The 25,938-nt window shown below is 38.4% G+C and overlaps 1 protein-coding gene across 2 annotated transcripts in view; it reads left to right on the top strand.

Moving 5' to 3' along the window:
• The first annotated feature begins 6,437 nt into the window (after positions 1-6,437).
• BAZ1A (bromodomain adjacent to zinc finger domain 1A) overlaps positions 6,438-25,938 on the top strand; it is an 88,032-nt gene continuing 68,531 nt past the window's right edge. For both annotated transcript variants that reach the window (XM_027520811.1, XM_027520810.1), the window contains exons 1-3: positions 6,438-6,777; positions 7,238-7,408; positions 18,312-18,590. In XM_027520811.1, the coding sequence (XP_027376612.1) occupies positions 7,296-7,408; positions 18,312-18,590 (392 nt within the window). In that variant the 5' untranslated portion in view covers positions 6,438-6,777; positions 7,238-7,295. The remainder of the gene's footprint in view (positions 6,778-7,237; positions 7,409-18,311; positions 18,591-25,938) is intronic.

Genomic DNA, 25,938 nt, shown 5'->3' with positions numbered 1-25,938 from the left:
AGCCTGGTGGGCTGCCGTCTATGGGGTTGCACGACTTAGCAGCAGCAGCAGCAGCAGCAGCAGCAGCAGCAAACTAGTTTCTAGATGCCAGGAATGTGGGGTCTAGATGCTAGGAAGTCATTAAGAAACATCTTACTGGTAGTTGAAAAAGCTTTTTCAGCTGAAAAAGATAAATTTCACTTTTGCTAAGACAATAAAAGATGGGTGTTTTGACCTAAACATTTAGACTAGAGAAAATAGGATAGCAGCATGACTGCTGGGTTCTAGGTCTGATGATGGATACGGAGGTAAGAGGGAGAAAAGCCTAAATGTCTTAGAGTAACATTAGCATGTTTCACCAGGAACTCTTAGATTAGAATTAAATGTTCAGAACTGATTTCTGAATTTTAACTGTCTTAATTCTATCTCTTCATCCATAATCGCCAGGCAGTCCATGAATACATTGCAATATGGGGCTAGTTATTGGTGTCAAACTTACAGTATGCCATGAATACCATGCTTCAACCACTTGAGCTAACTAGTAAAAAAGATGGTGGTCCTAATTACAAATATTATAAATAATAATCATTTAAATATTTTAAGGAAAAATTGAAAGAATTTAGTACATTTCTATAATAGGTTTGAGTGCCTACAGTGTTCCAGGCATGGTAGTAAATTTTTTTAAAAGATTTTTTAAAATACATAGCAATATTTTAAATTATATCTGATGATAATAGGTTGTAGCCTGAACCCTAAAGAGGAGGAAAAAGTAGTATATTCCAGTATTTTATATTCAGTATTAACAGAAATTAGTAAATGAGATGGCAAATATTAATGCAACTTTTATCTGGTAGCTATTTACTACAGATAAACTAAAACTTAAAAATTAGTTTTGCAATTGATAAAAATAAGAACTCTGTAATTCAAATTTTAAAACTTTCTACTTGTTCATTATATGTCTTATTTTTAAAAACAATAATTAATCTATTTGGCTGAATATAGTATAACTTTTTCTGTAAATTGATATAGAGATAATAATTAAGGTAGTCTCTCTAGAGAGAGTTTCTCGGTTGTGTGTAATCTAAATTCTATTTCTAGGATAAGATGAAAGCAGCCACCTATCCGACTCTGTTTCTTTCACTGTAATCAAATTAAGTTTGTATTTTATATATCCATTTAACTTCTCATCCATCCAACAAATATGTATTGAACTCCTGTCATGGAAAAAGCACTGTGCTAGGCCCTGTGAAATATTTAACAGACATTTTTTACTTTGTATTTGCAATTCTAAACTTATTTCCAATTGCTGTGTTGAAGACTTTATTATATTAGCTATCTGTCCTGACCTGCCAGCTTACCATCTAATCTCTGTATCTTAAAAATGTTTATTCAACTTTCTACAAGTGAGAAAAATCTTCCTTTGACCCCTGTCCCCAGCAACTCTTTTCCCAGAGGCAACAAGTGTGTTATTTTACAGTATCTTTCCAGATGCATTTTACGTATCAAGCAAATATATATATACATTAAGTCTGCATTTAATATACACTAAATGCATATTTTAATGAACTTTTTAAAAAATTTTATTATTCTTTCTTATGTCTGCATACCATTCCATTGTATGAACACATCATACTTTAATTATGGACATTTCCATTAAGATTATGCTATTTCTAACAAAGCCAAAATAGAGTCTAATATTCAAATATGTGATATTTTCCTAGAGATGGAGATTTTATGTACATTTGTAACTTTGGATAAATATCACCAATTTGCCCTTTACAGAGGTTGTACCTGTTTCCCTGGACTTACCAACATATGATGATGATCTTTGCAAATCTGAAGGATGAAAAATGTCATCTCTGTGTAGTTTTAATTTGCATTTCTCTTATTATGGGTGAGGTTGAGAATCTTTCTATATGTTTTAAAAGCCATTTATGTTCTTTTTTCTGTGTATCTTGGCTTATTGTGATTTATTATTATGACAGGAAAACAGGAAGTTATACATTAGGGAAATCATCCCTTTGTCAGTGAGTTGCAAATAATTATTTTCCCAGTTTGCTATTTGTCTTCCAACTTTGTGGTAGCCTTTGTCATGCAGAGACTTTTAATTTTTATTTTATAGAATTATCTTTATGGATTTGGGACTGTGAGTTATAATACTTAGGCTTTCACTGCTCTGAGATAATTTTAAAAATTCTCCATGGTTTCCTCTAACAAACATTCTTGATCATTACAAGTTCTAAATGCATTGTTTAGTGCATTGGCTCAATTTCCCTGCTTCAATTTATATCTGAGCTAGATTAGCAAATCAGTCCCTTGGAAATATAGAGTAGTAGTAAGGAGTTTGAACTCCATAGAGTTGATAATTTCATTTTTTCTGCTCCTGAGCTATCTGACCTTGGGCAAGCTACTTAATTATCCTCTCTGAGCCTCAGTGGCTTCATCTGTAAAATGGAAGTGATAAATAGTACTTTGTTGAGAGAACTGCATGAGATGATTCATTTAAAGCCCTTAGCACAATGCTTGACAAGCTGGAAGCATTCATTAAATGTAAACTATTTCTGTGATGATGATGATAGCCACAGACATTCTTTCAACTCCTACTTACCATCCCATAATTCATATCTTTAAGGGGTTGAATAAAAAATGAATTCAAAAATTGCCAACATTCCTACTTCAGCATTAACGATCCAATCTCCTCTTAGTAGTTCTCTAGTTGGCAGTACATTAGAATCATGAGTTGATTTTTTTTGAGTTGATTTTTAAACCCCCCAAACCAGGGTCCCTACTCCAGAGTTCCTATTAATTAGTCTAGGATATGACCCAAGCATCAGTGTCTTCCAAAAACCCCTCTGGTGATTTCAGTGGGCAGCTAAGGTCTAGCACCTCTATCCTAATACAAGGCCAATGGTTTCGGGTACTCATTGCTTCTAAAGAACAATATATAAAAATCTTTTATAGGCAAAATTGCCGTGAATTATAAAGACATTAAAAAGAGAGCAAGATCCCCCAGAGGAGTGCCTGGCAGTTCACTCCAGTATTCTTGCCTGGAGAATCCCATGGACAGAGGAGCCTGGCGGAATACAGTCAATAGGGTCGCACAGAGTCAGGCATGACTGAAGCAACTTAGCAAGCATGCACGCATGTAAAAAGAGATCACAGAGTTGAGACAGGCGTCAGAGATACTAAGGAAAGGAGTTATGAAGTTGAAGATATTCCTTGAATAGAATTATAAGACACCTTTCTCAGCTATCCTCTGAATATTTGTGTAACTGCTACTTAGAGGCAAGGGACATTAAGTGTTTATATTTGTTAGATGTGTTTACTGAAGCATGGAGATAGGTCTTGTCAGCTCTTCAACTGGACAAATTTAGGATTTGTATTACCCCGATTGCTTTTCTGGATAATTCTCAAAAACTACTGTTTCTGATCATGAGTAGTATATCTTATCCCCTTACACATTTTAGGAGTTTAGGAAGGATTTGTAATAGTATTTTAGCTCATTTATAGATACAGTGCAACTAGGGTATACAAGAAAATTAAATATTATCAAATCCACGTCTAAAGAGACTAGACAAGGAGTCAGGAGGCCTAGATTTCAGTTCCTGAACTTCCATTTCTTCAGCTGCAAAATGAGAGAATTGAGTTCCCAAAGCTTAATAAAAATAATTTTAAAAAATGTGTTAAAAAAAAAAAAGTTCCCAAAGCGTTCTTTCAGTTCCAGATAACTACTGTCTCACCAAATCACCTAAGTAAAGCCTTTCTTAATCAGTCAATAGAAGACAGGCAAAGTATTCTAGCTCAAGCTTTTTAAAAAATACATATTTCATACCCTTGTCTTCACCTATCCAAGGCAGTATACCTTCTCAAATATTAAACTAGTCTGGATGGTATTAGATTGGTGTATGTCCTGCCTTACTAGAATATGTACACTTTACATTTAAGTGGGGGCCACTGGTTTCTTCATCCAGAGGGGTAACGGAGTGGAGGGTGGCATCTTGAGACTTGAGAGGAGGATATGCTGGAACATGAGCTTTCTATTGCCATGCAAATCATGCCCTGTGAATGACTTCATTTAGGACCCACCCTGGGTCCCCCTTCTATATTTTCTTTTAATCTTTTCTACGTCTCCTTTTGCATTGTATTACTCATGGTCATTAGGACTCACACAATTCTTGTATTAGTTATTTGCCCTTACATCATCTCTTTCCTATTGGAGAAGGAAATGGCAACCCACTCCAGTGTTCTTGCCTGGAGAATCCCAGGGATCGCAGAGCCTGGTGGGCTGCCGTCTATGGGGTCGCACAGAGTCAGACACGATTGAAGCAACTTAGCAGCAGCAGCAGCAGCAGCATCTCTTTCCTACAAGATTATACATTTTTTGAGGTCAGGATACATTTATATTGTATCCCTTACATAAGCTAGTACAGTGTCTTGGCACATAAATGGAGGACAAATGTTTAACAGAATTAAATTGATAAAATTTTAAATTAATTTGTTTTCTCTTTTTTCCTTTGTGATACTCTTTCATAGTTTCCTTTACAATGTTTTTAATTTTTTAAAAACACAAAGTCCTATTTCATGACAGTATCTTTTAACTACTTTCTGAATACAGCAATCAGCTTTTCACTCTCAAGTCTAGAAGTAGTAAAGAAGCAAGAAGGTGATCATGATACCAATATATGAAATTAATAATACATTAGGTAAGTTTTCAGTAGTAAACATGTAGAATAATTTTAGGAGAAGTGTTATTTTGAGGTATGTTAGCCATGCTATTGATTTGATCAAATATAAGCATATAAAAATAAACTTTGAATATGTTAATTATAATTTATTAAACATGTTCTAAAATAATAACTATGTATAACAATGATTAAATATCAGAAATTAAAGTAAATCCTATGTATGTAACTCAGAGAACTGAGTTATGATGGTACTGAAATTTGGGTATGGTAATTGAGAAAATTAGATGGTAGTAGTTTGAAGTGAAGTAAAATTTTAATTTTAGGTTAGTATAAAGAATCCAGTTGTTTAAAAATTTATATTTAATAAAAGTAAAGTCAACATTACTATTTTTGATCATGATTTTAACAAATTAGCTTAGCAAATAGAGCTAAGAAATATAAAGATTATATAATCAGACAAAATTTCATCTAATTTTAGCTTAACAGTTAAGGTGGGATTTTGAGTTGTGAGAGTGATGGTTTAATATTGGTTGAAAATTATCCATTCTCCTTGTCCTCATTTTGAGTTTATCTTTGTGGGTTCTAACATTTTTATCTGGGAAGTTACTTTATAGGTAGGGAAATCTATATTGTCACTCAGTGTACTAATTGGAGACCAGTTTAAAACACCAAATCTTTGCATTTATAATTTTTTGAAGACTTTATCCGGGCTAAAAAATATACTTACTACTGAGAGCACTTTCAAGCTTCTTCAGCTGTACACTAGGTGCATTAATTTGATTAATGATTTTTGAAGCACGAAGTTTTATTTTGCTAGCCACCATAGAAGTATCTTAAAAGAAGTTTAAAAATAACTCGAGACTTGGATAGAATTCTAACATTTTCTGCTCCCATGTATATATGTACTTAATTTGAAAATACAGAGATGATCCCACATTGTTTCTATAACTGAGATCATTTCATAGTATTACTGCATCCTTTTTTGAATGACTTCTTCAGACTTACTGTCTTTTAGACCCATTCTTACATGTTAATCTGCAAATAAGCAAATGTCAAGGGCAGCAGCAAAAATGACCATTTAATACAAAGATGGCAAACATATTTTGACAATTCTTTTAAATTCATGAGTCACATGTACTATATGCATTAAAATTAGTTTCACAAATGGAAATCATAGATATGGGAAAGTTGTTTTAGGGGAAATTTCACTAGTAAATTCATAATCTTTGAAATTCTGGATGATTGAACTAAATATTGATCCCTTGCATATATTTTCAGCGGCGTATTCTAAACATTACTTTTTAAAGGTGTGGTTTTTAAATATGTGGGGGTCGTTCTACAGACATGACATTTTCTGACGTATACTTTTCTTTTTGGTCTTTTCTTCTGCTAAATCTTTGAATTATCCTAAGTATTAAAGAGCACGGCTGTCAAGAAAAGTATCTTCTTTTCGAGATGAATGTTTACACTAGCAAAGTATTTTATTTTAGACGTGAGAATTCTAATTCTGAAGAAGAAAATTTCAAAAGGTTATTCATTTCTTATTCCTTATCTCTCGTCCCATCCTTAAAATACTAGTTAAATCTTAATCGGAATCCTTTTCCCATCGTGGAACCAAGCGCTGCTGCCAGACTTGAAGAGGAAGGCTTTTACTTTGTTAGCCATGTGTTTATGAAACCCCAGCGCTCTCCCCAGATCTTTGGGCTGATAATCGCAAACATGGAGGATGCTTCTGATTCTTCACTAGGGGTTGCTCCATTAATTAATAATGTAGCTCTCCCAGGCTCTCCGCCGTCTCTTCCTGTATCAGTGACAGGCTGTAAAAGTCATCGAGTAGCCAATAAAAAGGTAGAAGCGAGAAGTGAAAAGCTCCTCCCAACAGCTCTTCCTCCTTCAGAGCCGAAAGTAGATCAGAAACTTCCCAGGAGCTCCGAGAGGCGGGGAAGTGGCGGTGGGACGCGATCCCCCGCGCGGAGCCAGGCCGTGGCAGCGGGAGAAGCGGCGCCCAGCGGTGCGGCGGGGCGGCGAGAAGCGACCCCCCGGGGGGACAGAGCCTCCCCTCGCCGCCTTTGTAGTTGAGAAGGTGGAGAAGTGGCAGCCGGCGTGCTCGCAGGTGAGGGGCTCGGTGTGGTCGCTCGGTAGCCGGCCAGCGCCGGCAGGGAAGTGTAGGCGAGCGGGGGAACAAAGCGGAGCGGCGCCGGGGTCCGCCCGCAGCGAACTCCCTCGCGGCGTCGGGCCGGCCGGCTGCGCGCCGAGCACGTTGTGAGCCCGGCGGCGGCGGCAGCGGCAGCAGGCAGGGAGCGGGCGCTGGGGGAGGGGGCCGCCGCTCCCGCACCGCCCGCGGCAGGGCGTCCGGCCCCATTGTGAGCCGGCAGCCGGGTGTGCGGAGGTGGGGCGGCTCCGCCGGTTCACTACCCTGGTCGCGACAGCAGCCACCTCGGCTCGGGTGGCAGCCGCGGTCGGTCAATCACACAAAAGGCAGCCGAGTTTCCCCCGGCGCGCGGACCGGCCCACGCCGCCGCCGCCAAGCGCTCCCTACCTTACCGGCTTTCCTTTCCCTCCAATTTTGATAGGGAAGCGGGGCCGGCGCGGGCGGCCGAGGGTCCGGGTGAGCCCGCGGGCGGACGCGAGATGCCGCTGCTACACCGAAAGCCGTTTGTGAGACAGAAGCCGCCCGCGGACCTGCGGCCCGACGAGGAAGTTTTCTACTGTAAAGTCACCAACGAGATCTTCCGCCACTATGAGTAAGGGCCGGGCCGGGCGCGGGGGGTGCGAGGGAGTGTGGGGACTCCCTCCCCAGCGTCCTTTTGTCTCTCTCCTTTTCCTCGCCCCGGGCTTCTGGCGGGGCGACTCGAAAGTGACGGGTGGCTGCGGGCCCGTGTTTCTCTGGCCCCCAGAGCCCGACCCGGTGACTGCGCGGGGGCCCCCGGCGGCCCGAGCGGCCGCGGCGCGCGTGAGGGACAGCCGGCCGGGGCGGAGGAGCCTTTGGTCCCCGCCGGTTGCGGGGACCGCTTCTAGTCGCGGCTGCCACCCGGCCGCCGAGCGGCGGAAACTCCCCGCCTCGCCCCTCCCCGCCGCGGCCACACGCGCGCTCCGGGGCCAGTTCCGGGATCCCCGCCCGGCGGCCGAGGGGATCCCCTTTCGGGTCAGCGGCACGGAGTTGCCGTCCCCCGGCCCGGGGAGGGAATCCCCGCCCCCGGGGGCAGGAAACGGCCGGGGCTGGGAGTCGTTTTGCCCAGTCTGGAGTGGAGCCTGACGTTGGAGCTGCCCCGGGTAGGGGCGGGGGTGGAGTGGGAGCGGAGTTGAGACTCGGGGAAGCGGGGGGGGGGGCGGGGTAGGGGGGGTCCCCGACGGGCCGGGGGCCGTGGAGCGCGGGACGCCAGAGCCTCAGCCGGCCGCCCCCGGTCCCGTGCAGCTAGGCCTTTAGTGTGCGAAGCGAGCCGTGCGCTCTGTCACCGCCTCTTCTTGGTGACTAACTCCCGGCCCCGGGGAACTTGGCGTCTCCGCCCCCGGGAGACCGGGTGAGGAAGAAGTCGGGGCCGGGCGGGGGAAAAGGAGGGGGAGAGAGCCGGGCCCTGGGCGCCCCCTCGTTTTCACTTTCCCGTAGCCCGGAGCGCGGCGGTGGGAGTTGGGGGAGGGGGTTAAGACAAGTTCAACTCCAACCCTAACCAGCCTCTTTATCCCCTTGAGCATGTGGGCCGCCTGACATGTGCCACTCGCTATTGTTTTGATAAGAATCCGGAGCTGCTGCGTGTGTAGTTGCAACCCCTAAAATTTTAGTCCCTTGCCTGGTGTATCCCAAGAGATCGCCTTGTCCTGTGACACCTAACAACAGGGTGTTTCAGATCTCTGTGTTTAAGCAGGATCTCCAAGTGAGAACCTGAATTGATCAATCGCTGAAACAGCCGGACCCTCCCTTTTTCTTATGCTTTATCCTCTCCACTCAGAAGCAATCCTTTTGTGGCTTAGAAACCGAGTGTTATAGCAACCAAATAAATTGTGTGTAGGAGGCACCTTTTCTGAGTAGGGGCTTGATGGAAGGAGGGCTTTAGGCATCTGCACCTGTCTAAGGAATGAGCAGTGGTTAGGAAAGACGTTTCCTTTAAGCTTTTATTTTTAAGCAAGTCTTTTTCTCCAGCTCCACAGGAGTTACACGTAAACGTGTTACATCTAAACAAGTTTTTCAGCACACAATACTTTTAAATAAATAAGAGTGCACATCTTACTCTGCTCCTGTACGGACTTGTTTTGTTACTCAAATAGAGTTCACTCTTGTAACTACTTAAGTGAATTTGGATTAAGTAACTTGACAAGGATGTTGTCTTATTTTTAAGGAAGATTTAAGTTAAAATCCTTGGTAGTTCTGAATTTTTTCACACAGTTGTATTTAAAAGTGCCAACAAGATAGGAAATGGGGTTAAATTTCAAACTTTTCTTCTTTCATGTAAGCAGTCATAATTTTTGAGACACTCTTCTTAGAAGGGTGTGTAAATATGACCTTTATCCTCTTTGAATTAAACACTTTTCAAATACTTAGGTTCTTGATGATTTATTGTTAATATAATCATGGAGAAATCCGAAATGCCAAATAAAGGAAGAGACTTTGGTATTCCAAACCTACCTTCCATTAATGTTAAGGAACTGCTTCCTTTATTATCTTATGACATTAAAATTTAAAAAGAAAACAAAAAAACTAGTTTTTTTGTTTGTTTGTTTGTTTTCTGTTTTCTCTGTGCTGAAGTGTTTGGATTTTTGGAAATTACGAGCAGTTTAGAGGATAGGATTGGTTTGGGAGCAAAAATACTTAATCATATATCCTGAGCAAAGCAGAACTGTTTATGACTTTGAATTGCAAAATTGGAAGCAGATTGCCATTTGTGTTAAAATTTATTTGAATTACTTTCTCTTATATGACTACAAAGGGATTTTTCTAAAAATGCATTCATGATGAATGGTATATGGTAGTCTGCAGATTATGGTAATCTGACCCTTGCCACAAGTCTGGAGAAACTGTGATGCGAGCTTCTGTTTTCACTAATTCATTAAATTACATATTGATTTATGTGAATTTGTTTGAAGATTATCCTTTAAGTGCATAAATTTGAATATTCTTTTGTATTTGTCTGAAGATCACTATGCTTACCTATTTGCTCAGGTTTTTGATTTCTTGAATATAGCTTTAATCAGTCTTAAAGATTTTTACAACAGCTCCCCACCTCATTCACTTCCTAGCACAAGGCAAAGTAACTGCCTCTAACTCTGGTTAATAGAGGTTGCCAGTGACCTTTTAATTGCTAACTAATGTTTTGTCTGTCTTACTTGATATTATAGCCTAACACTTCCTCCTTTGTCCTTCCAGCAGCAGTGGTCACCACCTCCATTTTATCTAGTGTAACTTTTATCTGCAGTTATTGCTCTGTAATGTAATGTGTTTGTTGCATCACATTTTCTCTTTTTCTAGACTCCAAATTCTTTGAGACAGGGACTATGACAAAGATGTATTCTTATCATAAGTGTAACCACTTATACAGCTCAAACTCCTTTATTTTTGAACTATGTACTCTAATTAATTGCTAACTCTTGTTTGACCTGCTTTCCACAAGTAAAGAAGACCTAAAAAATAGCACATTAACTGTAGGCAAATGCATAAGCTGGAGTGCAAAAGAATGAAACTGAGCCACTGTCTTATGCCATAAACAAAAATTAACTCCAAATGGATTAAAGACTTGAACATAAGACCTGAAACCATAAAACTCCTAGAAGAAAACATAGGTGGTAAGCTCCTTGACATAGGTCTTGGCAATGATTTTTTAACCCAATACCACAAGTAAAAGCAAAACTAGTGGGACTACATCAAACTGAAAAGCTTCTGCACAGCAAGAAGTATTAACAAAATGAAAAGGCAGGCTACTAAATGGAAGAAAATATTTGTAAGTCTTATATCTGACGAGGGGCTAATATTCTAAATATATAAAGAGCTCATACAATTCAACAGCAAAAAAATAACAAAACAATTAGATTTTAAAATGGACAGATCTGAATAGTTTTCCAAAGAAGATATTCAAGAGCCAACAGGTGCTTTACATCATTAATCATACGGGACAGACAAATGAAAACCATAATGAGTTATCATCTCACACATGTTAGAATGGCTATTATTATAATATCAAAAAGACAAAGTAATAAGTGTTGTGGAGGATGTAAAGAAAAACAAAGTCTCATGCACTGTTGGTAGGAATATAAATTGGGACAGCCATTTAGAAAATAATATAGGGGTTCCTCAAAAAATTACAAATAGAACTACCATATGATCCACTTCTGGGTATTTATAGAACTACCATATGATCCACTTCTGGGTATTTATCCAAAGAAAATGAAAACACTAATTCTTTTTTAAAAGATATATGCCGCCCCAGTGTTCATTGCAAGATAAAGAAACAAACTAAGTGTCCACTGATGGATAGATGGGTAAAGAATACACAATAGAATATTATTCAGTCTTTAAAAAGAACAAAATCTTTCATTTGCAACAATGCCTATGAACCTTGAGGGCGTTATGCTAAGTGAAATGTCTGACAGAGAAAAGCAAATACTATATGATCTCACTTATATATGAAACATAAGGGAAAAAATATAAGAAAAATGAAGCTCATAGATAAAGCAAGCCAAATAAAGTACATAATTTACTCTCTTAAATAAACATTTATTCTGTAATTTAGTTAGCTGACAACAACTTCATTAAAATTTTTTTTTTTGGTCTGTGGAAATGTAACAGTTAGGTCTGAATCCCAGAAATCCTAGTTTTGTAGGATAGGAAAATGATTTGTATTACCTAGTGACTTAAACCTCCTTAATAAAGTGACTTCTTTTTTGAGGCATTTATACTCTTGGAATGTATTTCCCATCTTTATGTGAGTCATATTTTTCATATACAATGCAGGAGTCTCTTCCACAACATCACTGACAAACCAGCTTTATGTTTCAACCTGACTGCAATGAAAAGTGTGACTGGTTTATAAAACATCCTGTTTTCATTGTTCATCAGCTCTTCCCTTGTTGATTCAGTCCTTGCTGTACTCTTTTTGCAGATGAGAAAGCTGGGATTGGGGTAAGAAGAATTAAGTCCAAGATCAGTGTCCAAAACTACCTATATAGCAATTTGGTGACACTAGAGTTCTCACTCACATACCTAAGACTCTAGAGCTTGTGTTCCTATTTACCAACACATGATGCTTATTATATGTTCCCTGGTGGCTCAGATGGTAAAGTGGCTGTCTGCAATGCGGGAGATCCGGGTTCAATCCCTGGGTGGAGAAGATCTCCCGGGGAGGGAAATGGCAACCCACTCCAGTATTCTTGCCTAGAAAATCCCATGCATGGAAGAGCCTGATAGGCTACAGTCCATGGGGTCGCAAAGAGTCAGACAAGACTAAGCGACTTCACTGATGCTCACTAGTGAGAAGTGAATGTGTGTCTGGAACACAGTGATATAATTCACATATGCTGTGGAGCCAGTGTAATGGAAACATAGACGATGGAGCTGAAAACTGCTGGGGAGATGAGGAAGCCCTCAAATAGGAGATAACATCTAAGTTGGGTCCTGAAAGATGGAGCCATATGTTTCACCTTTGTTGATTTGTGCTTTAGGCTTTGTCTAGATTTTAAAATTCTGTATTGCTATTCCTCACCTTGCACTCATGCAAAGTTGCTTCAGTCGTATCTGACTCTTTGCGACTCTATGGACTGTAGCCCACCAGGCTTCTCTGTCCATGGGATTCTCTAGGCTAGTATACTGGAATGGATTACCATGCCCTCCTTCAGGGGATCTTCCCAACCCCAGGATTGAACCCTGGTCTCTTGTATCTCCTGCATTGGCAGGCAGGTTTTTTACCGCTAGCGCCACCTGGGAAACCCATTCCTCACCTTAGTGTCATCGGAAGATTTTAGAAGCTTACCTTGTATGTCACTATCTTAAGTCTGACTGAGGCAGCACTAATTGCAAAGTAATATCTTGTTAAAGTGTCTTTAAACTTTATATTTTTAATTAATTGAACTCCCCCTCATCAAAACAAACGTAATTTTCCTCTTGCAGCTTTTTCTGTCTATAAGACATGTTTAGTCTACAATGGCCATAGTTAGCACCTAATCTGCTCTTGTAACCCCTTTAGTGAAAGCAATTGTTAGACCAACCCACGCTGTCTGTTTTAAGTTCATAAACCATACTTTCCATCCATCTATTGCATGCCATATGCTGTTTTAGTCGAGTTATGTTAGTTTTTAACCTATGGATGGGTTTCTCAGTTACTAATTATTTTGCAGATGGAGGAGTTTGTTTATGTCCCTTAGATTTTTTCTGCAGTTTTGTGCTGAATCTTTCTTGTTGTATGTCTAGTTAATAGTTTGGGCCATTAAGTAAATAAAGTATGCTTTGCATTTATCTTTTCTTAATTGTATTTGGTTTCTGTTTTTTATGTCACTTCATTCTTAACCTTATTCTACTAGGTTTTTGGTTTTCCAGATACTCAGCAAGTTAACAGAAATATTGCCCTTAGAAGTGTGTTCTTACCAGTACTTGACCTGGTAACTCAGAAGCAGTTTTTCCTTATGAATTAATAGTAAAGGGCAGGGGTCATCAAACAATTTCTTAAAGGGTCAGATAGTCAATATTGTAGGCTTTCCAGGCTGTTAGGTGTCTGTTGCACCTACCCAACTCTATGGATATAGTGAGAAAGCAGTCATAGGCAATACCTAAATATATTGTGTTCCAATAAAAATAGAAAAACAGGTGGAAGTCTGGATTTGACCTCTGGGCTAGTACTATGCCCATTTCTAGTAAAGAGGATTGTTGAAGGAATGTATTATAGCAATCAGTTGGAGACATAATAATCTATATTAGTCTAAACTGATATAAAATAGTACTTTGTATTTTATAAATTTTTCCTCACAATAATAAAATGTGCTTCTTGGAAATTTTTCATTATTTATAGCCTTATAATATTGAAATTGAAGAGGCACTGTAACCTATCCCCTAGAGTTCAGTATTATTAACAAACCCCCACACATTTGAATGAGTATGATGAATGGGTGAAGAGCAGAATTGCAGAAGTGGAAGAAGTGAAGGTGTATAACGTTAGAGATGGTGCAATGTTGGCAGGGGTGTTGAATAGGGAGACAGAGCTTTGGGCTTTATTTCCCCTTGCTTCCCACACCACTATGATAGTGTGTCCTGCCTCCCTCCTCCTAATGGTGGATTTTGTACATAGCAGGGCTATAATGTAACAGCAGCTTTGTAGAATAGATAAGCACAAAGGAAACAGTAGAAACCCTTTACAAGAGGCTGTGGAAACCTGGTGAAGTCAGGTAGCTCTACATCACTGGTTGTTGTCTATTGACATGTTTAGTGGAGGTTTGTGGTACTTACACCATTCCTCTCCTTGGAACTTTGAACAGTGATAACAAATCTAAATAACGTTTATTCAGGGAGCTTAGCTCCCTGCTTTTTGATGACCTGGAGGGGTAGAATGAGGGATAGGGTGGGAGGGAGGCTCACGGATGAGGGGGGATATATGTATACATAAGCTGATTCACATTTTTGTACAGCAGAAACTAACACAACATTATAAAGCAATTATACTCCAATAGTAAAAAATTAATCAAAATAAATAAGTAGTGTTTTTTGCAGCTCAGTCCAAAGTCTTCCCCCTGCCATGGCTGCAAATACTCCAGCCTGTTAGATACCGACCTACAAAGGCTAGAGCTGTGTTGTCTAATGCAGGAGCCATTGGTTATTAAGAACTTGAAATGTCACCTGTCAGAATTAAGATGCACAATAAATGTAAAATATTTACTGGATTTTGAAGACTTAGTACCAAAAAAAAAAAGTAAAATATTTCATTATTGATTACATATTGCAATATTTTGGAATATATTGAGTTAAATAAAATGTATTGATTTCATTAGTATTTCTTTAAAAGTTTTTAAATGTGGCCACAAGAAAATTTTAAATTGTATGTGTAGCTACCATTTTGTTTTTGATAGCAGTGTCTTAAACTAGTTGGGCTTCCCAGGTGGCTCAGTGGTAAAGAATCCACCTGCCGATGCAGGAGATACAGGAGACTTGGGTTCGGTCCCTGGGTTGGGAAGAGCCCCTGGAGTGGGAAATGGCAACCCACTCCAGTATTCTTGCCTGGAAAACTGCACGTGGACAGAGGAGCTTGGTAGACTACAGCCCATGGGGTCACAAAGAGCTGGACGTGACTGAGCACAACCAGAGACTAGTTAATGTGTAAAATAGCTAGATTTGAAGTATATTTTTCCTTAGAGTTGGGGCTTACCTGGTAGCTCAGTTGGTAAAGAATCTGCCTACAATGCAGGAGACCCTGGTTCTATTCCTGGGTCGGGAAGATCCACTAGAGAAGCGATACGCTACCCAGTATTCTGGCATGGAGAATTCCATGGACTGTATAGTCCAAGGGGTTACAAAGAGACTGACACAACTGAGCGACTTTCATTTCACCTCACTTCCTTACAGTTGACTATGAATAAGGAAAACTGATTGTAAAGTTACACGCAGATTTTTGACTGTGTGGAGATTAGCACCCCTTCTTCCTCTCCTCATAGTGCAGAGGTCACCTGTGAAAGTGAAAGTGAAGTCGCTCAGTCGTGTCTGAGTGAGTCGCTACAGTCACGTGTCTCAGACCCCATGGACTGTAGCCCACCAGGCTCCTCCGTCCATGGGATTCTCCAGGCAAGAGTACTGGAGTGGGTTGCCATTTCCTTCTCCAGGGAATCTTCCTGACCCAGGGATTGAACCCAGGTCTCCCGCATTGCGGGCAGACGCTTTAACCTCTGAGCCACTAGATACAGCTTAAATTATTAGAATATCTCATGCACATTAAATGTGTGGCTTGGGAACCTATGTTTGTTTCTAAAGGAAAAAGTTCAAGACTTTTTATGAAGCTTTCTAAGTGAACTGCAGTTTTAGGCAGTAAAAATTGAATAAGACCTCTTCCAAGATCTGTCTGTTCATTCATTTTATTCTGCACTATTGATAACCCTTGATTGGGTAAGTCTCTTGCCTCTCACTTAGCTAATAAATTATTTATCTGACATAGATTTTATTATAAAAATCAGATTATATTCATTGTTTTTTCTCTCTCACATATTTTTTCTTCAACTCTACTTTTCCATTTCATCCTAACTTTTAATGCCACTTCCCCCCAAAGATGTTTCCTAGCATTTCTTGTTTGTGCCTGTCTCTCCTTATTCCCTTCCTCTGAATTCCCAAAGGATATCTGCCTCTGTCTAGTAAAGATAATCACTTTTTACTTTGTATTTTAACGATGTGCACCCATTATCTCCATTACTGAAAGGTACATATTTCAAAAGGATTTTCCTTTGTACTGAATTAGTCTGACCTTTCCAGACGGCGCTAGTGGTAAAGAACTCACCTGCCAATGCAGGAGACCCAGGAAACGCTGGTTCAATCCCTGGATCAGGAAGATCCCCTGGAGGGAGGGCATGGCAAACCACTCCAATATTCTTGCTTGGAGAATCCCATGGACAGAGGAGCCTGGCAGGCTACAGCCCACAGGGTCTCAAAGAGTCAGACACAACTGAAACAGCTTAGCATGCAGGCACAGTCGTGTAACTTGGCTTATGTGTGTTATCTCTTTAGATCTCATTTATGTTAAGGTATGATTAGTTTCTCTTTACTTCTGTAGGTTTTATTTTTTGTTGTTCTTGTAGACTACAGACAAATACACAAATGAAACTATCTTAATGGAATTATTCCAAATCTTCTTTGAAAATCAGACCCTACTGTAAGGGTAACCTGGACAGATATACTGATGAGGAAATACGCATGTAATAGTTTTTAACAATTTTTAGAATGACAGTAGAAGGGAAGGTGAATCTCAGGAAGGAGGAGAAGTTAGAGAATTGTGAGTTATGTTGGTTACACATAATTGTTGAAAAGGAGACCAAAATATAGAAGAGGGCAAAATATTTACCCAAATTTTGCCACTTAGAGGCAACTATTGTTAATCTTTTTGCATATTTCTAACCTTTTCCATTTAAAGATATTTTTGTTACAAAAACATGAATACTCATCATAAAAATTCAAATAGAGACTTCCCTGGTGGTTGAATGGCTGAGACTCCACACTCTCCATGCAAGGGGAGTGGGTTCAGTTCCTAGTCAGGGAACTAGATTCCACATGCCACAAGTAAAGATCCTGCATGCCTCAACAAGAATCAAAGATCCCGTGTGTTGCAACTAAGACCTCGAGCAATCAACTAAATACTTTTACAAACGCAAACAATATGGAGATATTTAGAATGACAAATTTTCTTTTCTTCCTTCCCAGTTCCTCCCTTTCTCCATAGGGAACATCTGTTTATGGTATTTGTATAAATGCAAACCTTTGCACATTTTTGCTATTACTATATTAATGCATGTGGAATTATATCATTCAGTGATTGAGTTTTTTCTACTTAATATACCTTAGAAGTCTATCTCTATACTAGATCGCTTGCATTTTAAAAATGACCAAATTAAAGTTTTGAAGAGAAATCAGTGCCGTAGTAAGAAATCCCAACAGTGTAGAAAAACACTGAGTAGAATGGTCCCTTAATCCCATCCCCATTCTGTAGCTGTTACCTTGATTTTTGTATTACTATAACATATAATATATTTTGTATTACAATTCCAGAAATATTTTATGCTTCCTTAAGCCATTTCTCTACTTTCCTTCCATCTTTCTTTTTTTAATTTTAACACAAGTGGACCATATTCTATATAGTTTTGATAAGCTTTTTTTATATACTTATTACATTTTTTTTGGAGTATAGTTGATTTACAGTGTTGTATTAGTTTCAAGTGTGCAGCAAAGTGTTCAGTTATACATGTATGTATATCTACTTTAAATTCTTTTCCTATAATAGGTTGTTACAGAGTATTGAGTAGAATTCCCATGCTATTCAGTAGACCCTTGTTAGTTATCTGTTTTATATATAGTAGTGTGTATATGTCCATCCCAATCTCCCCATTTGTCCCACCTACTTTTTCCCTTGGGAACCATTAGTTGTCTTGGTAAGCTTTTACTTTGAAAAAAATATAGGATGGAAGCAAACTGGAAAGTTGTCTTTCCTGTTTACATTATTTAAGAACTCTCTTACTGTTTCATGACTGTGAGTTTTCATTGTATGAAGTACTATAATTTATTTAACTTTTCTCTTATTGTTAGATGCTTAGATTTCCCAGTTTTTCACTATTATGTTAAACCCTTTCAAAATTCATAGCCAAGTGCTTGAATTCAGTGTTTTGACTGCTTTGGAATAGAAAGCTTAGAAATTAGAAGGAAAAAGAAAGGCTGAGTTTATTTTGTTTCACGCAGTTTCAAAACTGATAGAAATCACAGTCCAATTTTGGCCAAATGTACCTTTAAATTGAAAACTATAAATGTCTAGTTTAAATATACTTTTTCTTATGTTTGTATTAATGTATAAATTGACCAGTCCCTAAATTTTTGTATGAGTTATATGATTCTGTATAAAATTTTGCAATAAAGGCTCAATCCTTTGTCAGCTTTTAATATAAAACTTGTGAATGACAGGTAATGCATTTTTGTTTGTGTTTTTGAATCAGTGACTTTTTTGAGCGAACCATTCTGTGCAACAGTCTTGTGTGGAGCTGTGCTGTGACGGGCAGACCTGGACTCACCTATCAGGAAGCACTTGAGTCAGAAAGAAAAGCGAGACAGAATCTTCAGAGCTTTCCAGAACCACTAATTGTTCCAGTTTTATACTTGACCAACCTCACCCATCGTTCACGCTTACATGAAATTTGTGATGATATTTTTGCATACATCAAGGATCGATATTTTGTTGAAGAAACTGTGGAAGTCATTAGGAACAATGGTGCAAGGTAAAGTACTTTTAATTTTTTCTTTTGATATACATACATTCACATTGCTCAGATTCAAAATACACAAGCAGATGAAATGAGGGAAAGCTTACCTTTTACTACTTTCCGGCTACCATTTTATCCTCCCCCCAAATAACCCTTGTGTTAACAGTTTCATATGTATTTTTCCAAAGCTGATTTTGGTATAGACCACCAAAAGCGTGTACACACACGCACACACACACACAGTCTCCTGCCCCTTTCAATGCGAAAGGTATCATACTGTATTTTATACCTTTTTTCACTCAAAATATCTTGAAGATTGGTCTATTGCTTTATAAACCATTTTCCTTCTCCTTTTCATTTACTGTGTGTTCTATTATATCAGAGTTTCATCTCTCTTTTTTACCAGTAAAAAGATCTTAGATAAATGTATCTACTGGGTTGTCATTAGGTTATCTATTAAATATGCCTATATTTCTTGCTGGGTTTTAGTAGTTCTTGATAAGATGAGGACTACATTTTTGATAAGATTAAGAGAATTTTTGCTAAGTTCTCTTCTCCTTTACCCAGAAAAAAGTAGATTTTTCATATATGAAATTTAAAATGAGTTTTTCTGTGGCACTTAAGTTAAAAATTATCTGCTTTTCTGAAATGTTAAGAATTTATGATTGGCTAGTCACTGATACTTATTATAGTAATCTTTATTTGCATTAAAACTTTTTATACCCTCTTTTGAGGCAGTGACTCTTTTGGGATGCCTTTTTTCCCCTTCTTTGTTAACCTGAATGCAGATTTATTTCTTTTTGAATTTTAAACTTCAGCAGCCAAAACTTATTATATATGTTCTTAATTATATGTCAATAATTATGTTCTTTATTATTTTATTTTGGAGAATCATCATGAATTTATGTGTAATTTCAGAATAATGTCTTTAATATAATCCATTTCACTTATTAAATGCTACTCTATGTGAATGTTAAAAAGCCAAAAGATATTTATGTTTGAATTTGATTTTTGTGAATTACTGAACAAGTTCTTTTTTTAACTGTAGAAGTAAAAAAATGGTAAAAATTGAAACATTTTTTATTTGTCTCCTGACATTTAGTAAAAGACATATCTTTATTTTCAAGAGGAAAGATTGGTATGTCACCAATAATCCCACCAAGAACATACCAATCTGTATTACGAAAAGGGCCTATTTGAGGATGAGCGCAATTTTTTTCTCCTTATAGTCATTATTTTATTTGACTTATGCCAATAGTGTTTTTTAACTCACAAATCATTGCGATACATTAACCTTTAACACTAGGTTAAATATGGCTTACATCTAGGAATATAGTTGTTTAGTGTTTTTTGCATAGCTTTTTTAAGTTGTACCAACTATCTTTGGCTTCAGATAATTACTGCTTTAATGACAGTAGTAAACTAGGATACATTGTAGAAATGGGAAATCTGAGAGTCACCATTTTGTTGATTATTCATTAGAAACACTCTTCTGCCTTATGAAGCTTTTAAATGGTAAAGTATAAGAAATTGATATTTTTCTGAGTAATTTAAGGCTTTATTTTCATAATACATATTGGCTGTTCTTAATCTGCGTGTGAAAGGAGAAATCATTGATGACTCAATCTTTATTTTTTGCCTTTAGCAGCTGGGTGGATGATAAGATGCAGAGGCCTCAGGAAGTAATACTGTCAGAGTCTAGCCTTCTTCACTGTCATCTCAGGCCCAGATATTTCTGATTGCTCTGATTTTGTCTTTCATCCACATACTGCTTAGTGATTCATGAGTGTCACTTAGAGGGTAGATGCTAGTTATTGGGGATGTAAAAAGGATTAAGATGTCCTTTAAGAGTTCAGTTAAAGGAGAGACAAACATGCCAACTTGTGGGATATTAAAAAAAAAATGTGAATGAGGTGATTCAGGAGCAACCAGGTCCAGAGTGACCGTAGAGGCTAGGCCTGGGTTTCTTCACGTTAACATTGATTATTTTGGTCTTTTCTTCTTTGCCAGATTTGATGATATCTCAGTGTTTAATATGCTTTTCAGGTCCTTTGCTCATTTTTCTTTTGGTTTGTCTGTGATTAGTAGATTTGTGAGAGGGCTGTTAAATATGAGGCATATTAAACTCTTTGTCACTTCGTTGCAAATATTTTTGTTTCATTTTTTGCTTTTTTTTAAATGTTCAGTAAATGTAAAGTTAAAAAGACTTAAAAAATATGTAAAAGGAATACTAGTAGAATTAAGGAATAATGAATAAAAATTCAATAAATACACATTCACCACTTGGTTTTAATAAAATATCTTTGTCTTTGATGTTTGTTTATGGTTTGAGAAAAAGTATAAATTTTTAGTTTTATAGGAAGCAGAATTGTGTGATACTGAAGGTTTAGGCTTTGGAGTCAGACTGACCTTGCTGGACAATGACATCTTTTCAGGTTTTTGTGAGACTAAAATGAGAGCGTGGCTGGAGCAAGGGCGGGGGGTTTGAATTGCTGTATAAATAGAATATAGTGGCATTTTACTGGGGAAATAATGCTGCTTTTGGCCCACAAGTCTTATATGCAAGTTAGTATTTTTCTTCTATTATTGGCTAGTTTTTCTATTACTTTATATTGTAATTAAGCTTCAAGCCTGACTTGAGATTTCTGCAACTTTAGGTACTATTTTCTGAATACACCCTTATCTTTTCACCTTTTTCACTTAAATTTCAGTTTAAATAACTGTAATATATATTAAACTTGACTAAATTTCCTTTGGTTGGAATTGTACCACCGCCATCTATTTATTATGGGCATGAACTTGGACAAACTCCATGAAATTTAAGGGAGAAGCCTGGTGTGCTGCAGTCCATTGGGTCGCAAAGAGTTGGACATGACTTGGTGCCTGAACAACAACAACGTGTATTTGTTACTTGTGCCCATGTCTCCTGTATTGGCAGGAGGATTCTTCACCAGTGAGCCACCAAGAAAGCCTTTGAATTCAGTTTTGAGGTGATGATGCTAGTGGTAAGGTTCTGGTGTCCTCTGGGTGGGCTAGGGCAAACCTGGCTTCAGTGATGAGAGAAGCGTCACATTGAGTTTCCTCAGTATCTCTGTTGACTTTAACTGCAGGCTCCTGTGACCTTTGTACCTAATTGTGTCTTGAGGCTTATCCTTAGGGGACTTATTTGGAGAATTCAATGGATTTCTCACAGTGCCTGAGAAATAGCAGGCTCTATCTTCAAGGGGAACCATAGGATCCACAGTATGAGATATCTGTGTTCCTACTTCCACTTGCCACTCTCTGAAAGTTAGAGTGTGAAGTTAGGAGAATTTTCTTGCACAGTGCATAAATTTTTATCCACCTTTGCTTTTAAAGTTTATTGAGATATAATATTCACACACTGTAAAATTCGCCCAGTGTACAACCCAGTGGGTTTTAGTTATATGACTGTTTCCACTATCTAATTCCAGCATATTTTCATCACCCCAGTAAATCCTGTACCAATGAACAGGCCCTCCCAACTGCACTTTCCCTCAGCCCCTGGCAACCACTAATCTATTTTCCGTCCCTATGGATTTGTCTATTCAGGATATTTCATATATATGAAATTATAAAGTATGTACCTTTCTTTTCTGTGTTTGGTTTCTTTCACTTAGTACAATGTTTTTCAGGTTCATCTGAGTTGTAGTATGTATCAGTATTTTATTTCTCTTTATTAATAAATTCTGCTGTATGGATTTATCACATTTTGTTTATCCATTCATCAATGGATAGATAAATTTGAGTCATTTCCACTTTTGGACAATTATAAATAATGTTGATACAAGCATTCCTGTACAAGTTTTTGTGTGGGCATATGTTTACAGTTTTCTTGGGTATATACATAGAAGTAGAATTGCTCAGTCACATGGTAACTTAGCATTTAAGGCATCTTCCAACTTTTCTAAGCAGCTTCATCATTTTACATTCCTGCTAGCAATGTATGAGAGTTCCAGTTTGTCCATGTCCTCACCAAGCCATACATATTTATTATTGTAAATCTTTTTTAAAAAAATTAGTTTATTTAAATTGGAGGCTAATTACTTTACAATATTGTAGTGGTTTTTGCCATACATGGGCATGAATCAGCCACAGGTACACATGTGTCCTCCGCATCCAGAACACCCCTTCCACTTCCCTCCCCACCCTATCCCTCTGGGTTGTTCTAGAGCCCTGGCTTTGAGTGCCCTGTTTCATGCTTTGAACTTGCACTGGTCATCTGTTTTACTTATGGTAATGTACATGTTTCAGTTCTGTTCTCTCAGATCATCCCACCCTTACCTTCTCACACAGAGTCCAAAAGTCTGTGTCTCTTTTGCTGTCTTGCATATAGGGTTGTCGTTACCGTCTCTCTAAATTCCATATATGTGCATTAATATACTGTATTGGTGTTTCTTTTTCTGACTTACTTCATTCTGTGTAATAGGCTACAGTTTAATCCACCTCATTAGAACTGACTCAAATGTGTTATTTTTCATAGCTGAGTAATATTCCATTGTGTATATGTAACAACTTCTTTATGCATTTGTTTGCAGATGGACGTTGTCCATCTGTTTTGTTTTACCATCCTAGTGGGTGTGAAGTGGTTTCTCTTTGTAGTTTTGATTTGCATTTCCCTAGTGGCTGATAGGAGAAGGCAGTGGCACCCCACTCCAGTACTCTTGCCTGGAAAATCCCATGGACGGAGGAGCCTGGTAGGCTGCAGACCATGGGGTCGCAAAGAGTCGGACACGACTGAGCGACTTCACTGTCACTTTTCCCTTTCATGCATTGGAGAAGGAAATGGCAACCCACTCCAGTGTTCTTACCTGGAGTATCCCAGGGACGGGGGAGCCTGGTAGGCCGCTGTCTACGGGGTTGCACAGAGTCGGACACGACTGAAGTGACTTAGCAGCAGCAGCAGCAGTGGCTGATAATGTTGAGCATCATTTTATGTGCTTATTGATCATTTGTGTATTTTCTTTGGAGAAATGTCTACTCTGGTCCTTTGCCCATTTTAATATTGGGTTATTTATCTTTATTACCGAGTTCCAAGAGATCTTTGTGATTTTGGGTACAAGTCCCTTAGCAGATACGTGATTTGCAAATATTTGCTCCCTTTTTGTGAGTTGTCTTTTCATATTCTCAATGGTACCATTTGCAGCACCATTTCCCTTTGCTTTTAAGCTTTTGTATCAAAAGTATCTACCTTTTGTTTCTATCTCTGTTGGCAGAATTTAGCAGTGGTCCTAAAGACCTCTTCATCCATTAGAATTAGATTTACTGGAAAGAACATGCTACTTTACAGAGAAGTGGATGGGCCCCTTCTTAGGCTGAATTATTTCAGTATGGGTACTCTGGATCTCCTCACTTCAGTATTCTTATTGTCTTATTTATCTTTAGATATCCCTCCCTCCTTTCTTTTTTGCATCTTAGAGATTAGGTGCTTCCCTCCCCAGAACTTTCTGTTTTGAAATTAGCAAGCAAGCTGACAGATTCTTCTAGAAGATCCTTTGTCATTTCTGTGTTAGATAAAGAGAACAGCAGGCTACCTTATTGAACCACACCAGTTTAGTTCTTTATACGCCCATCTGCATTACCACTAGCTTGCCTGCCAGTCATGCTGAAATATGTTTTCTGCTACTTCCTTGGAGCCTATGGGAGAAGTGAAGGGATGAGTGGTCTTGTGAAAAAACCACCAAACAGTCAGGTCTGTGAATTCTTAAATAACTACCAGATGTTTGTATATACATTACATCAGCAGATATGAAGCAGGGACTTATGGTTTCCATTTACAGATGAGGAAACAGATCCAAAGAAGTTGTGATTTTGGGGGGGGGGTAATTTTTTTTAACATATATTTACTGATACCTACTATTTACTTACACTGGTTCCAGACACTGGAGATTAAGCAGTGTACAGAGCGGAGTCATGGACTGTCCATTCCAATCTTACAAGTCATAAATGGTAGGATTTAAATTCAGATAGGCCTGACTTACAAAATTATTTCTTTCTCTGTATCACTGTGTCCTTGGTTTTGGATTCTGCCATTTGTGATTAGCTGTATGGTTCTGTGCAAGTGATTTAAACTCTAAGTTTCGGTCTTTTTTTCATGTGTTAAATGGACCCTTGACTTACAGGGTGGCTTCATGGGATAAAATGGCATAATGAATGTGAACTTTTAAAAGCTATATTAATATAATACTGTCTTTGCTGTAATTGTCTTGTTAGCATTTGAATGTGTTTATCAGTGGCCATGGAGTTGTATTTTTTTATTTGTTTTTAATTGAAGGATAATTTCTTTACAGTATTGTGTTGGCTTCTGCCATACCTCAACATGAATCAGCCATAAGTATACATATGTCCCCTCCCTCTTGAACCTCCCTCCTACCTCCCACAGCATCCCACCCCTTTAGGTTACAGAGAGCCATGTAGTTTTAGTGTTTTATTTTTGTTTGTTGTCACATGCTAGTAGTGATGTGAGGCTAAACAGTAGGCGCCTGGGACACTGTAACTTGGAATCAAATTTCTGTTACAACTCTGAAAGGAAACCCCACAGTTAAGAATTTCTTAGAAAGACATAGTTGTTTGTTTTTGAAGACAGTCATCCCACATTTTTATGTTATCTTCTAACAATGCTACACAAGCAGATTTACAATGCTATAGAAGCAGATTTCAAGACATCCAAGTTTCAACTAACTTTACCATCTTTTTTTTTAACCACCTTGATAACCATTGTTTAATGAAAGGTTAGGAGGATGATGAGCTAGAGCTCAAATTCTTGCATGATAAACTCATCTTTTGTCCCTAATCCTAGAACTAGAGAATTAAATTAGGAAATGGAGGTAGAAATCACACAACAAATAAACATTTTGGACTGTTGAGTCATCATTCAGTGTAAAGAAAAAACTATAGAGTTTGAAAGAATTTTAAAAAATGAGTCAGAATTATAATTTTATATTTGATAATTTTTTTTTTTAGTTAAAGTAGGCTTTGGGCAGCTTGTTTTCAGGCATTTTACAAGCACAGTCAAGATGTTCTGGGAGCTGAAAGATTCATAGGAAATGCGAAACAACAGGTGTGAGAAGGTACTTTTAAAAGCAGATATACTGACAGCAGCAAGAAATGGCGCCTTAAAGGAGGAGATGGACTAAACATTAACTCCAAAATATACTGGCCTGGCTCAGTGTATATTTTGATAAAGTTTGAAGACATTGCAGAATGGCAGTACGCTGGATGCTTTCATTTTAATTCTCATGATATTGATGGGTGACTCAGAACTTCTGAAAGGTTATTTGCATGTTGGTATTTACCTTAAGGAGTTGAAAACTTATGTCTACATAGAACCTGCACGTAATTGTTT

The sequence above is a fragment of the Bos indicus x Bos taurus genome, chromosome 21 (assembly GCF_003369695.1).
Source record: "Bos indicus x Bos taurus breed Angus x Brahman F1 hybrid chromosome 21, Bos_hybrid_MaternalHap_v2.0, whole genome shotgun sequence".
Classification (NCBI taxonomy): Eukaryota; Metazoa; Chordata; class Mammalia; order Artiodactyla; family Bovidae; genus Bos; species Bos indicus x Bos taurus.
Note: the sequence above shows the minus strand (reverse complement) of the source record. Positions and strands in the feature narration are given on the sequence as shown.